The sequence below is a fragment of the Symphodus melops genome, assembly GCF_947650265.1.
Source record: "Symphodus melops genome assembly, chromosome: 12".
Taxonomy (NCBI): domain Eukaryota; kingdom Metazoa; phylum Chordata; class Actinopteri; order Labriformes; family Labridae; genus Symphodus; species Symphodus melops.
Window position 1 is genome coordinate 9,167,838 of NC_136702.1, and position 14,787 is coordinate 9,182,624.

Below are 14,787 nucleotides of genomic sequence, written 5' to 3' on the forward strand. Positions count from 1 at the left end.
TCTAGTTCTGAACATCCAAAAGGCTTCATTGATACTCATTGAACACACCTCTCTGAGGGGAGGGAACACAGTTAACCTTTAAGAAATGTGTCACCTTTAATTTTACATTTCTCATCCATCTAATCCACTTCTCACTTATAAAATGACCACTTGTCAAATGCCCACTGCTTCTACTACATCCCAGCCAAGCACATTTCATCGATCTATTCATAATCCCTAGTTCACATCCACATGTATTAGGAGCAACATCCAGCAGCAGCAGCAGCAGCAGCAGCACGTTTCCCCCCTCCGATGCTGCTGCCTCTGTGCGCGCACATCAGTAAATGAATCACGTAGCACTAGAACAGCCCTTCTTCATGCGATCTTACCAGACCTATTGGAGAAAACCCCCCCAAGGCAAGATCTGTCACTGTTCACTCATTTGCTGGAAGACGATCAGAAACTATGTTAAATGCACCAAGAAATACACTGGAGTCTGTTAGGAAGGCGTCGCGAGGATTCCGGTCAGATCTCACTGCGAAGGGAGCAGGTTTCAACAGTTGACGCGGAGAGAACTGAGCGCAGGAAAAGAAGCGATTAATTTTGATTATCTGAAATCTTCCACCCTTCTTCTTCTTTTTTTCTTCTTTTTTTTGTGTGCATTTTTTGGCAACGTTCACGGGGACAGTGCAGATGAGCATTGTCCGAATGAAGGATGCAAGAGCACGGGTCCAATTGGACTGGATTATGGGATTACTGGACTGATTATAGGACAATCATCGGGCAAAAGTCGCAGCCGTGTTATAGATGCTCTTGAATGACGGGAACACAAAAGGTTGGACAGGATTAACAGCTCTATATTCCGCTTTTATTCCACTTTGTGGCATGGGCACGCTGAGTGTGCTGCACGAGCAGAGCCCATATGCAACAGTGTGCCGCACAGGAGGAAAAGTAAATGCATTGTGAATGGTAACAGCGGACAATGCTGCATTTTGAACGGGCATGTCAGTATTTGCTGTAGCCTAGGTGTAGATGTCGCATGAGGGCAATGCGCTTTTGTGAGCTCCGGTCTAACCTTCACCAGAGAGATTCAAACGCTTTAACCTTGGATGCAGGAGGGAATATTAATACTTTATAGTCATCGATTATTCATTAAGTCTCGCCGTGAGGGAAAACAAAGCATTTTTAGTACACTATGTTGAATTTGATGTTTAATTCATGCACAAGGTGTCGTCGGGCGGTCATCTTTGTTTACAGAAAGAGTTCATCATAGCCGAACGGCATGTGAAATAGGTGAAAATACCGATTTTAAAAAGGCAACAAGGATCCACAAATCGATTTAATATCCAATTAGTGAGGGATCAGCGTCAACCTCGTGCTTGGTGTGGGTTTAGTCCTCTTGGTTTGCCGTAATCAACAGGTTGAAAGTCAACGAGGATTTTTTTTTTCAGTCTGCCATACCGCATATCCAGTTGAAGGGATGCGTCTCTCTGTACCCATTTTCTTACTGCTGTGGGTTAAAGCCCTCACATTGAAAAATCTCAATTATTCCGTCCCGGAGGAGCAAGGACCTGGCACTGTTATAGGTAATATAGCAAAAGATGCCGGATATGGGACTATGGAGAGAGGGAAGAAATCCAACTTCAGAGTGCTGGAGAATTCTGCACCACATCTGGTGGATGTTGACCCGGAGAGTGGACTTATCTTCACCAAACAAAGGATTGACAGGGAGACGTTATGCAGGCGCAACCCAAAGTGTCAGCTCTCCATGGAGGTTTTTGCCAATGACAAGGAAATATGTATGATCAAGATTGAAATACAGGACATAAATGACAACTCACCCAGCTTTCCGTCAGATCATGTTAATATTGATATTTCTGAAAATGCAGCTGCTGGGACTCGCTTCCCTCTTACTATTGCACATGACTCAGATTCTGGAGAAAATGGGATTAAGACCTACCAGGTCACAAGAGATGATTACAACACATTTTCTCTGGATTTAAAAGTGAGGGGTGATGGGACTATATATCCAGAGCTGGTGGTACAGAGACCCCTGGATAGGGAGGATCAGAGCCATCACACACTCCTTCTAACAGCCATTGATGGAGGGGAGTATCCAAGATCAGGCTCCATGCAAATCAACGTCAGAGTGACTGATTCAAATGACAACAGCCCAGTTTTTGAAAAATCCTCCTATGTGATTGAAATTGCGGAGAATTCACCTCAAGGTAAAGTACTCATAGATTTAAACGCCACCGATCAAGATGAGGGAAGCAATGGGCAAGTGATATATTCCTTTACTGGATATGCATCTGAGAGAATCCAGGATCTATTCTCTATTGACCCCAATACAGGCGTCATCAAGGTCCAGGGAGAAATTGACTTTGAAGAGAACCCAATCATAGAGTTTGATGTTCAGGCGAAAGATCTTGGGCCCAACCCGATACCAGGCCACTGTAAAATAACTGTAAAAGTGCTTGACAAAAATGACAACTCGCCGTTAATAACTTTTGTTTCTGTGCGGCAGGGAGCCATCAGTGAGGCAGCTTCTCCCGAATCTGTCATAGCACTTGTAAGAGTGACAGATAAAGACTCTGGCCGAAATGGTCAACTTCAGTGCAGGGTGCTGGGAAATGTTCCCTTCAGGCTGCAAGAAAGCAACGATAACTTCTACACTCTGCTCACGGACAGGCCTCTGGACAGGGAAATGAAGGATGAGTACAATGTTACAATAGTGGCCAGAGATAATGGGATCCCTTCTTTGAACTACACTAAGTCATTTACTGTGAAGATTTTGGATGAGAATGACAATGCACCACGATTTACAAAGACAGTGTACATGCTACAGGTGCCTGAGAACAACATACCAGGGGAGTATTTGGGTTCAGTTCTGGCCCACGACCCAGATGTGGGTCGAAATGGAACAGTTTCTTATTCCATTCTGCCATCACATATCGGAGATGTTTCAGTATACACGTACGTCTCTGTTAACCCAACCAATGGAGCCATATATGCCTCAAGGTCTTTTAATTACGAGCAAACGAAATCCTTTGAGTTTAAAGTTCTAGCTAAAGACGGAGGATCTCCACACATGGAAAGTACTTCCACAGTCAGGGTCAATGTCCTTGACGTAAACGACAATCTCCCAGTTATCATTTTACCAATCCTGCTAAATGATACAGCTGAAATCCCAGTGCCTCGAAACGTAGGTATTGGATACATTGTGGCCACGGTGAAAGCGGTGGACCATGACCACGGAGAAAGTGGCCACCTGACCTACGAGATCACCGAAGGAAATGATGAACACCTGTTTGAGATGGATCCAGTGGGAGGGGAGGTCAGAATTGCCCATGCTCTGTGGGAGGAAGTCGCCCCGGTGGTTGAGCTGGTGGTGAAGGTAACTGACCATGGCAAGCCCCCCTTATCTGCCGTGGCTAAGCTGATCATTAAGGCGAACACAGAGACGGCAGCAGGAGGGGGTTCCAGCACGGGCGGGGAGCAGCAGCACTGGGATGTATCCCTGCCCCTCATAGTTACCCTCTGCATTATCTCTGTCATGCTCTTAGCAGTCATGACCGCCATCGCTGTCAAGTCCAAGCATCAAGATAAGGAGGCTGGGAATTATAACTGCCGCATGGCTGAGTACTCCAATCCTCCAGTGGGGAAAGGCAAAAAGAAAAGGATCAACAAGAGTGACATCATGCTGGTGCAGAGTGAGATGGAGGAGAGAGATTCTGCCAGCCGGATGAACGTGGTGAGCAGTCCTTCGCTCATCACATCACCAATATGTTTTGACTACCAGAGTCCTCTACCACTCACGCTGCCCAGGTCAGAGGTCATGTACCTGAAAACCACCCCAAACAGCCTGACAGTCCCCAGGGCAGGCTGCCACTCCAGCTTTGCCGGGCTTAGCACAGACACTCCAGCGAATAGGATGTCAGTGATACAGGTAAGGAGGATGCTGCACTGTATTCGCTATCTGCCCTTTATTCTGGCTTATCTGCGCCCGCTGCTTTACCATACAAATCTGACAAAGGCAAAGTAATCTACTGAAAAGAGAAAGTCTGTCTCTGTGGGCAGACATAATCATTATCACTTTTTCTTTCCCTGTTATGACACTATGAAATATCATCTTCATGATACGGGAACTTGGTATTAAAATGCCCTGATTTGTTTTAATGGTGTTAGCTTCTTTCTGCATTTGAGAAACTAAAAAACCTCTTGGAAAAGGCTCCATAGTAAGTGTTCCTTTTTTGCAAAATGGTACAGGTGGTGTGCATAATGAGAAAGTCCTCACAGTTAGACATGCAAACAGTGTGAGTCTTGAACAAGGCTGCTGTGACCCTGCCAGATCCACTGCTATAGAGTGAAAACAAAACCCTGCCTGAAATGTGGGATTGGACAGGTGTTTGAGCAGCTTGTCCGATCACATTACTGAACCAATGTGCACCAGACAGCTAGATGCACACAGCATAACCTCACAATTGCATTTCTCGCTCTCCACAAATATGGGCCAGATCCACCCATCCGCATCCAAAAGTTGGCACGATAAGGCCATTAATAGGGTCCAGCCTTGCCTTGTAGAGATAGCAGGGTATAATACACGCGCCAGCTAACATGCTAATTTGACAGCATGGGCTTGTAGTGCTGTTTAACACGGCAGAATTATCTGTTGTAAACGATGTAAATAAATAGGACAGTCGCACAGACAGTCTCATTTGGAGATGATAACACAGATGACAAGGCCTGGCACTGTCACCAGTCACAAGGGTATGTGGGTGTGATCAACACAAACACACATTATTCTCAAGATAGGGGAAAAAGGATGCTGATGACAGTGGCTAATGCTTTTCTTCTTTGCCCTGCCAAGGAGGCGCATATGGTCACAATGGAGATTTGCTCTTATCATGCAGTTATCACTGGCAGGTGATCTCTTGCTTTTGTACTGTAGGAATCTTTCAGGTGCTATTATAAAGGTCTGAAAGCCAGAAAAGAAACATTGTTCTTCCTGCCTGAATCACATGTTACTCAAGCTAAATGTTGAACATAGAATGTCAAATTTAACAATGCAAAATGTAATTTTCCTTTCATTTTCTAGACGGAAAATTTCCCCTCGGAACCCAATTATGCTGGCAGCAGGCAGCCATTTGTTCAAAGGTAAGAGCTTCTCTCCAAAAGCTTCCTGACCAGTGCATTTAGCTTCTTCATCTTTGTATCAAGGCAGCTGACTGTGTCTATCAAACAGGAGCGCTCACGCAGAGGTAATGGCAAGTCATGTTTCCCCCCTTCCTTCTATTCTGCTGCAGCTCAACATTTAAGGATGCAGAACGAGCAAGCCTCCGAGACAGTGGCCATGGTGATAGTGACCAGGCTGATAGTGACCAGGATACTAATAAAGGCTCACACTGCGACACGTCTGCAAGGGAGGCCCTCAAGATGAAAGCAACAGCAGTTAATGGCCAGCCTTTTGAGCAGGGTGAGTGGATGCACTCTTTTCATGACATTGTGAAGATGCCTACATCTGACTCTTGCACCACGCATTGTTCCTACCGCATGGATTGAAAACATGCACGCTGCTCACTGGTATCAAGTAAAGGTCCAGCAGCGTTTAGTGACAGCAAAAACAGACAAACATGGAGCATGTTAAATCACCCTGTTATTAAAAGAAAGTGGTGTTATTTTGCAACGCTTTACATTGCAGACAGCCCGAGCTGTGTGCTGCAGAGATGACATAAATTCACCAGAGTGTAAGGTAGATGGTAGTTTAAAAGGATAAAAGAGCCCATTGGCTGAAGGTAAAATGTTCAAACATCTTCTGTCTGACTTTGCCATCAAACAAACTCATATGCATGGCAAAGTGCACCCCAGTCTGTGTCTCTTTTGATCACGTCATTATTTGAACACAGATTCACTGCATGCATGTCTTGAATAAAACGACAGAGACAAGAAAAGCATGATAGACACTTGCGGTGCAAAATGACAGGTATTTCTGGTTCAACATGACAGACTGTTTCCACCTTTTGCTGGGAAAGGTTTTCTCAGTTATCATCGGTTGTGCCGTGGTTACACTGTTTTCAGAGCAGCTTTTGCTTTACAGCTGAAAATAGATATGTTAAGTTTTATTTCACAAATCTGAAACGATGTGCGCTGCCAGGAGTGTAATCATAGATGATTGTCAGTCTGTTCAACCTGGCTGACCTGTTAGGAGCCGATATATTTAGCTGTTGTGGACATCAACTGAAAATATGAATGCAACTCGCTCTTGTTAGATCAAAGACAATAGGGGACTTGAGTGGAGTGGTGATGTTTCTTGTGTCTTTGTGTGAGGTTTGGAGGAGAATGTCTCTGGTCATAAGGTCCCTATGCAGTACTTTCCACACCATTTACATCGCTCTGAACTGTTTGTTTGAGGCATGCTCAGGAGGGCAGAGATGGAAACACTCACGTCTGCCAGTAGGATGTGTGAATCTCTCTCTCTCTCCCCTCTCTCTCTCTCTCTCTCTCTCTCAATCCATCTCACTTTTGTGTGTCTCTGTGTGTGTTTTTGCCTCAGTGTGCTATGAGAAATTATGGCAGACCAAACTTGACACTGTGGGAGGTGTAAATTCAATCACTTTTTTTTTTCTTTCGCAGCACATTTCTTGAATTTGATTCAAGGAAAGTTCTAAGGCCAATCAAATGGACGAATATTGAAGTCAATGTTTTGTACATGCAAGACAGAACATTTACACGTGCACTGCTGGCGTTCGCCTTGACACGAATGTCAGTTAATTTACAGACCTGCATTCGTAAGATAACAGAAATGCAAAGACGTGAGGGCATGCTTTTAATATTAATTTTTTTTTGTCTCATTCCTTTCACGTTTGCATGTGGGAAATGAAGTTAAATAGCAAAATTAATGGTAACGATTTTCTCTCCCGGGGTTGGTCAGTTGAACTTTAAATGGTGTCACTGTCTGCTCATTGCAAGATGAAAGATCTGCATTATGCACAATGACTTAGACCTGATCACACAATACACCACCCTCCAACCCACTCGCTCTTTCTCTCTCTCACACACACACACACACACACGCACACACACAGGTACATTTATTGTACAACAAAGCCAGTGTTTTGCAGATTCTGACACGATAGGGATATTATCCAAAATGGAGCCACCACAGAATTTTCTGTTCGGAATGCACCAACAAGAAAGCTTGTGGGTTAAGTAGTAATGCTTTTATGTCTTTACCTTTACCATCCCTCTAGTCTCTCGGCAGCTTTGATACAGGTAATATATGCACCTGTGCTGCTTCCACTATCATGCGCACTGAATATTTATTCGCTCTCACAGACACCAGATGCACGACGGGTATGTTGCTAGGCTTTCTCTGATTCTATTTATAATGGGCAGGCAGTCTCTTTGTTTTTTTGAGAACACATTATTGTCCCATTCACAGATGACCATAAGATCCCTGCTACTTTGTCACTTTGTCATGATTCTATTATGAGACTATGTAAATGCGGTGGGCTATATAATAGCCATTGTATAACTGTAACGTTAGAGCTATTATTTAGCAGTTTTTATTCAGTGTTGAAACGGACAGACCCAGTAGATGAAAGCACCCTTACTTCCTCATACACCTCCCCATGCATCTTGATTTTTTAAATAATATTTCAATTATAAAGCGACTTATAGCAATGTATCTTTATGTGATTCTAACTGGTCATATAGTGTCTTACTCATTGCAGAAATACTGTAGTTTTTATGATCAAGGTGTGATTGTGAGAGAAAAGGGGGAAAAAAAGCCTTTTTTGTCAGCTTTAAGTCTTGAACGTTACAAAAAAAACCATGCAGACATGATCCTTAAATTGCTTTGGATTCATACCAAGAGATAAAGGACAATGACAAAAATACCATTCTGTGTTTTCTCTGAACCTTCTAAGCACATACATCCCTTTGCATTAGCGTCATCCGCTAGCTTCTCCCAGTAAAAGGTACCATGGAAATGAATTCAGGATCTCCCTGCTTATGCTTATTGTTCTGGCCTCGTTTATCCTTGTCTCAGAAAATACTTTCCTGTAACGCGCCAGTAGAAAGACATGGTAACAAAAATTTACAAGCCAAAACTGAAATCTTTGGGGGTAGATACAGCAAAGCTTATAGAACATATAATACACAAGATCTGTGTCAGGTTTTTTTTTTTTTTTTGCCATATCAGATCCATCATTTAGTTTTGCCTTTTGATGTAAAATGCATGTTGAACTCAAATGTGTTATTTTTTTCTTGATCTGAGTCAGAGAAAAGAAAGCACTAGAACAGTTTGTACTTTGAATGTAACATTAGTAGTGCACACAATATACGATATGACAGGTGAGGAATGTAAAAGTCTAAAGCTAAGAAATGAAATTTGTGTCAGAAATCAAGCTTTAAGTGTCCTGTGTAAACCTCTGTGGACATTGACACAGGTGATGAGTCAGAAAAAAAAAACAAAGTGCTGAGTTTGATGGTAAATCAGTTAATTAAAAATGATGTTACTGCTTCAACTTCAACAGATTTAAATTCTTAAAACTCATGTTTGTTGTTGGGCACGTAGCACCTAGACTGACCTCATTAAGAGCATGAAAGATAAAATATGTGGTCTTGTTTAGTTTTCAAACATCAAACCAAGAGTGTGTTACAAACAGAATAGAAATATAAAATTAACCTCTTTTTCATTGGAAACCTGGTCAATAGTGTGACGTAAAAATAAAGCTGATATAACAAATATAAGCATTATTAAAAAAATGACTGGCACAAATTACAAAATTAAATATCTGAGGTTTACAAATGATCCAATAAAAATGCAAATAAGGAGGATATTCAATTAAAAACAAGTCAAATAAAAAAATGTATATTTATACAGAATACTTAAAAGAAGTGCCATGCTGTGAAGAGATACGTGTTTCAAACTAAAACTGAGCAAGAACTCTAGATGAAGAGAAAGAAATGACTTGGAGCACAGATGCTGAGCTGATTACTGAATGATTTTTTTATTTATTTTGCCAGTTTTGTAAAAAAAAAAAAAAAAAGAAGAAATGTAGTTGTTTTGCAAAAAGTTGGCACCTCCTCAGTAACATCATTAGCTTCCTCTTGGACACATGCTAACGATCTGGCACATAGTTGTTATGTTTTTATAGAGGCCTGTCCTCACACCCGGCTTTGGTCCCAAAGTTTGCCACCCAGAATGTAGGTATGGAGTTGTAAAGTTGTACTTTTCAACGGTCAGAACTGATTGTGAGGGATTTTTTGTATTTTTGTGCGAATCAATTGTTTTTAAAGAAAGTCCTACTTCTCTGCCTTTAATGTGAGAATTCTTTATTAAATCTGCAACAGTTGGGATACAAAATGAACAGCACTGTGAACGTGTTATCTCTGCATCCAGTCAAGAAATAATTAACACTTCCATTTCATGTAAGTAGGAATGTGTGTGTGTGTGTGTGTGTGTGTGTGTGTGTGTGTGTGTGGGTGTTTTGGTGGGTGTTCATGGATTCGAGCAGCAGTGTGTGATAGCGGCGCCGTGTACTTTGCAAATGCCTTGCTTGTGTGGTTGTACTCTTTCAAATGTCTGTGGGGCTGAGGAACAGAGACGGTATCTTGTTTTTTTTTCCTTTCTTTTCTTTTCACCTCCCCCTTGGATTCCAGCATCCTCCAGCAAACTTGCCGAGGCTGGTGAGTGCTGAAGAAGGTTCTGTTCCTTTGAACAGGAGGCTCTCCCCTCCTCTTCTAGGAAAGAATCACGTCTTGTGGAGCTTCCCCTTGTTCCAGGCTAATATTCTCATCCTCATCAGGGCCAAGTTTCAAAACGAGATCAAGTGCCTCATTCACAGCTAGTCACTCTTTGATATCACTGAATGGCTTGTGAGCAAATAGAGAAGCCTTATTAATAGACCAAAGTTATGAAAGTTGATTAGCTGAGTTTAATTCCATGTTGTGATTGGATGAAATACAGAGCGACAACAGGTTTAATGTTTTGGTTGGAGTTTTTGGCTGACAGAAGAGGATGATTGTCTTGAGATGTGAGATTGTCATTGAATTATGCTCCTGTCGTGGTAAACGATTTGTGTGTTGGCTTTCATTTCTTCAATTTGGGGACTTTTGTCAAAACAATTGCCAGATTCTGCCTCATTCTGGGAGCCTTATTTCCATGTGTTTATATTTCTATTGCAAAGGATTACATTAGGACCCCGAGGCAGTGGCAGCAAGGAAAACACATTTGTTATATTAAAGTTAAATCAGTTGTCAGAACATCAGGAAGATTAAATTTATACTTTAACAAATGACATTGCTGCTTGGCTTTCATGTATAACATGAATAATGAAGGAAAACTGTCATTTACCCCCAATTTATAAGGACATGTTTGACATTTCCCTTCATGCCACTGCATGCAAAATACACTGCATGCATCAGTGTCAAATTAATTTTGTTAGCGGAGTGTAATGGCTACATGAAAAAAAAGGAAACCTTCTGCATCATAACACCATGGAAATTGGCCCATTCTATGTGTCGCTCCCTGTGTGCTTACTTCATGTCCAGGGTGGATGTGGTGTGAAATGTAAAAGACTGAGTAAGGGTGTAAAGATAGATACTTATGCATTGCTCCACTTTTTGAGAGTGACGCTAATACACGCTCGCTCGCACGTTGTTCAGTCCTGTGGCGTTTGGCTCGGTGTTCAACATCAACTGACAAAAATGCAGATTGAGTCATGAAATAATCAGTGACCTCCGTCGGTCAACAATATGCTGTTGAAAAGAAAAGGATGCAGGTTTCTTACTGCATCAGATGACGTACACAATAAGGGCTCAACATTTTCAATACGATAAGCTGGATAAGAATATCTAGATTTCGTTTAAAGAAGCATATTCTTTTGAAGGCAGAGTCAATAATTTCCTCCAGATACTCTTTTTAAGACTCAATTTGAAATTGTCTTTCGGTCAAGACAGTAATTAATCATTCATATGTTATAAAAAAAAGAAACGAAAAAATCTGCCATCCACCACATTGTAAACACGTCAACCAATGTCTGCACTTGACTTCGTTTTTGGACCAATGGTGCTAGTGCATGTAAGTGAGGGGCGTGGCTTTTGAGGGAGTACAGACGGCAGGGGGTGGGTGAAGACGAGAGCATGAAGAGAATGTTACTTTCAAAATCATGCTAGTTTTTGAAAATTACATTCCCTGCCTTTAAGTCATGTTTCGCTCTCTGATGTTTCCACATCTCAAAAAGAAAGTGTGTTTCTGTGAGGAGAAACAGCAGGCCATTGATTACAGTAAACAAGGTCCTGTTGTGGCAAGGGCAGGTCACAACATATACCCACAAATGAAATGTGGAATGCAAAATGAACCGCAAATGTAAATAAGCAGCTAAGGGCACACCAAAGTGTGTGCTTCAGAGTGATTAGAAAAATGACTAAAGGTCAAAGTTATGATTATTTGTGCTGCTGATTGTGGTTCCAGAATTCAACAGCACCTTGATTCCTAACTTTTTAGATGCATTGATATAGTTGTGTTTCGACGTTTGACATATCCTAAATGGACACACATGTATCTAAGAAATATGAAAAAGTAAAGTTGTCAGCCTTAGCAACAAGGCAACAATAGTTTTGTAATCAAAAAAGGGACGACAATGACATGCAAATTCCACAGATGTTTCCCTGTGTGTTCCACCCAAGTGCTACTGCTAGAAATGGAAATGAAAAACACATCACTTCCTCTGCACCACATGATGTTTTCGACGAACCACCTACACAGGTTATTGAGGTTGGCAGAAGGGAACAGTTTCATTTCATAGATAGGATTAATTACTCATCAGCTCTATATGTTGAACAGCAGAAAGCAAAATCAACAGTGTTGCTGTGTATGTGTTTGTGTGGTGTTCTTTGAAATTGCATTGTACAAAGAGAGAAAGAGCAGCTGGTTATGATTTGGTCTTGAAGATTTTAGTGAATCGTACTTAAGAACATATATCAGTTTGTCAGATTTTGAGGAATACTTCTTGAACGTTTTGTTTGTTAAAGTGTTTCATTATTCATGCTTATCCCTCAAATGTCATTCTTTTCTCGGCTGTTCATTCTTACCCTAGCAGCGTCCAATAACAAATGTCTAACTGTTTTTTGCAGAGCAAGACAAATCAGTCCACTGCACCGATGAATGTCGTGCACTGGGACACTCTGACAGATGCTGGATGCCAAAGTTACGGGTAGGAAGCCAAGCAGACAGCGCCGATAATCGTACCAACCTTTTCATCCCTGTGGGAATGGATGCCATGGTAGAGACAGAGATTTATGGCACCATCAGCTGCAGCAGCAGAAAAACCCTCAGCACGTTTGGAAAGGAGCAGCGGGACAGTACAATCCTCGTGGCCAATGTCAAACCTTACTTAAAATCGCAGCGTGCGCTGAGCCCACCGCTACAGGAGAGTCCATCTGCATCCAGTAGTCCCACCAAGAGTAGTTTGCCCCTGGACTTGGCCAGCCAAGAGTTCAAAGAGGAGAGGGAGGGGGGCTCAGACAGCAGTGCCTACGGCCCTCCAGATGGTCAGTGCTCCCCGCTGCACACTGAATTGGAGGAGCCCTCCTACCTGACCTGTGAGCTCAGGCCTAAGTCCCTGTCAAGCAGTCTCATTCACAGCTCCGTCATCAGCCAGGAGTGTGGGGGGTCAGATTGTGCCCTCGACCCACGGGAATCTGGCAATTGACAGGTCACATGATCCCTGCTTACTCTCACCTGCCAGAGGTGTGATGATGATATCACAGATTAATGACCAGGAGGTCGTTTCTTTTCACCCAGAGAGGTATTTCAGACACGCATTGTATAACCAAAAACCATCTGCTTTGTCTGTTTTTTTATTTTGTTTTTGTTTTGTTTTTGTTTTTGTTTTGTTTTTATTTTCAGTTTGTGACTTGTTGTGTTTCGGTGAAATATGTGTCCTTGACTGCTGTGAAGGTTTTGGGGTGGGGGGGGGGGAAATCAATGCTTACCTGACTTCAAGTGTTTCCATGGTGTACTGTACTTGTCAATTTAGATGTCTGTAGTTTACACATTTCAAGCTCCAATTTTGTGAGGCTGTTGAAGAAATTGCTACTGTTAAGCTATGAGTCCCGTCTGCTTTTGTACAGTGAAGCTCTCTGTCCCCATTTAGTGTATAAGGAACATCTCTTTGAATATCACAAGCAACTGAAATACATATCAGTGACGTTAAATACAAAAAGTGAAGTGTCTTATGAACTGTTAATGGTGGTGCAACAGGGAATGTCCCTTTTCATAAAACCATTGCAGGTCCCTCTGAAAACTGTTTTTTTTAAGAATGTATTTGTAATTTTATTGTCGTCCTCTCTGCAGTTTATGTGAAAATAAGCTGAGCTTACACGTGAATGTGAGCTACTGTATTTGTTGTGTATTTTATTAAATTTGTATACACTGTGCTCATGGAAGGCAATTATTTTTGAGTGGTGACAACTGCAGCTAAAGCTGTCATATGTTTATGTGAGAGAAGTGCATTAATGTCTACAAGGTGCTTTATACGTGTTGATGACAAAAGCCAATAGCAACTCATCGTATGTGCCAACGTTAGCTGTAAACTGTGTATCAGCACATGTTATCTAGCAGTAGTCTAGATCCTACTTCGGGGAACTTCAGAAACAAGTCACAATCCACATTTTACACAGTTATTTCTATTTAAAACTCCAATAAAATCAGGCACTGTGTGTTAGTGCACCCAACACGAGGTGACTTTTTCTGCTCAATGCTTACATATATATTATAAATAACTCATGCTCATCCTCAAATCAAAGTCATCAAAGCGTCTGTCAGCTAACATCGACTTGTGACTGTAGCATATTTATGAATGTGTCCGACAAACGACAAGAAAAGAACAAGAAAGGAAGTCAACATTCAGCTGCAACAAGCAAAGACTTTGGCCGATGAATTTTTTGATTAGTTCAAATGAAATTTTAATGATCCCTGTGGGGGGGGAAGTGGGTCAGTGGAGCAGCAAATAATTGAACAAACAGTGCATTAAAGGTTATCGCAAATAAATGCTAGAAAGGGAATAATATAACGGATGCAAAAAATACTGTATCTTTGTTGAAGAGATTTCAAGGTTAGGAGACATTTGTGTTTTATATAAGGATATACCTGGGGCAAAAATGTACATCATTTTCTTAAGTCCTGATGAGATTTGCTGAAGTGTATGTGCAAATCTCCACTTTAGATGCACTGTGCGGTGTTTGCTGTTCATTCAAATGCAGAAAGGGTAGGTGCAAGGACAGAAGGCCGAGGTCCAGAGATGTTAATACAGCCTTAGCTGCTGCAATACATCTATTCTAATGTATTTTTTCCAAGCATTATCCCTTTTTTTTATTGAAAAAAGGCTGCTTCTTCTCCGTTCAAGCTGAAGATGGGGACACAAATGTTGCTGTGACCATAATAGTTCTATTTCAGAAAATCTCAATGCCTGTCTGCGACATCTGCTTGACATTGTCTATGAGAAAAGATTAAGTATAAACATGGGTGTATGTTTACAGAGATAGATCACTAAACTATGGTATCTTGAAAATGTAGAAATGCTTTCTGTTTTTCCTCTGTAAAACAATCAAAAAAAGAAAGTCTCCTGTTCTTTTTTGCTTAGTTTAGTTTAGTTTTTTTCCCATCTGGAGATACTGACTTTTGTACCCCAGCTCGGTGAGCGGTTTGAGAACGCCTTGTTTTTCATGCACACTGGATAACAGAATCCTGTCATCTACTGAGAGCTGACTATAAGTACGACTCCGTTTCTCCTCGGGGAA

The 14,787-nt window shown here is 41.7% G+C and overlaps 1 protein-coding gene across 2 annotated transcripts; it reads left to right on the forward strand.

Annotated features, from left to right (window-relative positions):
* Positions 1–243: 243 nt before the first annotated feature.
* LOC306832339 (protocadherin-17-like) lies at positions 244–14,130 on the forward strand. Of its 2 annotated transcripts, none has more exons than XM_079356941.1 (4): positions 244–3,928; positions 5,078–5,136; positions 5,286–5,455; positions 12,121–14,130. In XM_079356941.1, the coding sequence occupies exons 1-4, from the start codon at positions 1,460–1,462 to the stop codon at positions 12,696–12,698; spliced, it is 3,276 nt and encodes a 1,091-aa protein (XP_079213067.1). In that variant the 5' UTR covers positions 244–1,459; the 3' UTR covers positions 12,699–14,130. The 2 variants fall into 2 exon arrangements, with proteins under 2 accessions (XP_079213067.1, XP_079213068.1); XM_079356942.1 differs by having other exon boundaries at positions 244–3,733.
* Positions 14,131–14,787: the final 657 nt, after the last annotated feature.

Coding starts and splice junctions, on each gene's coding strand:
- LOC306832339 (XM_079356941.1), top strand. CDS start 1,460: ATGCGTCTCTCTGTACCCATTTTCTTACTGCTGTGGGTTAAAGCCCTC. Junction 5,137..5,285: donor AGGCAGCCATTTGTTCAAAG/GTAAGAGCTTCT, acceptor ATTCTGCTGCAG/CTCAACATTTAAGGATGCAG. Junction 5,456..12,120: donor TGGCCAGCCTTTTGAGCAGG/GTGAGTGGATGC, acceptor TGTTTTTTGCAG/AGCAAGACAAATCAGTCCAC.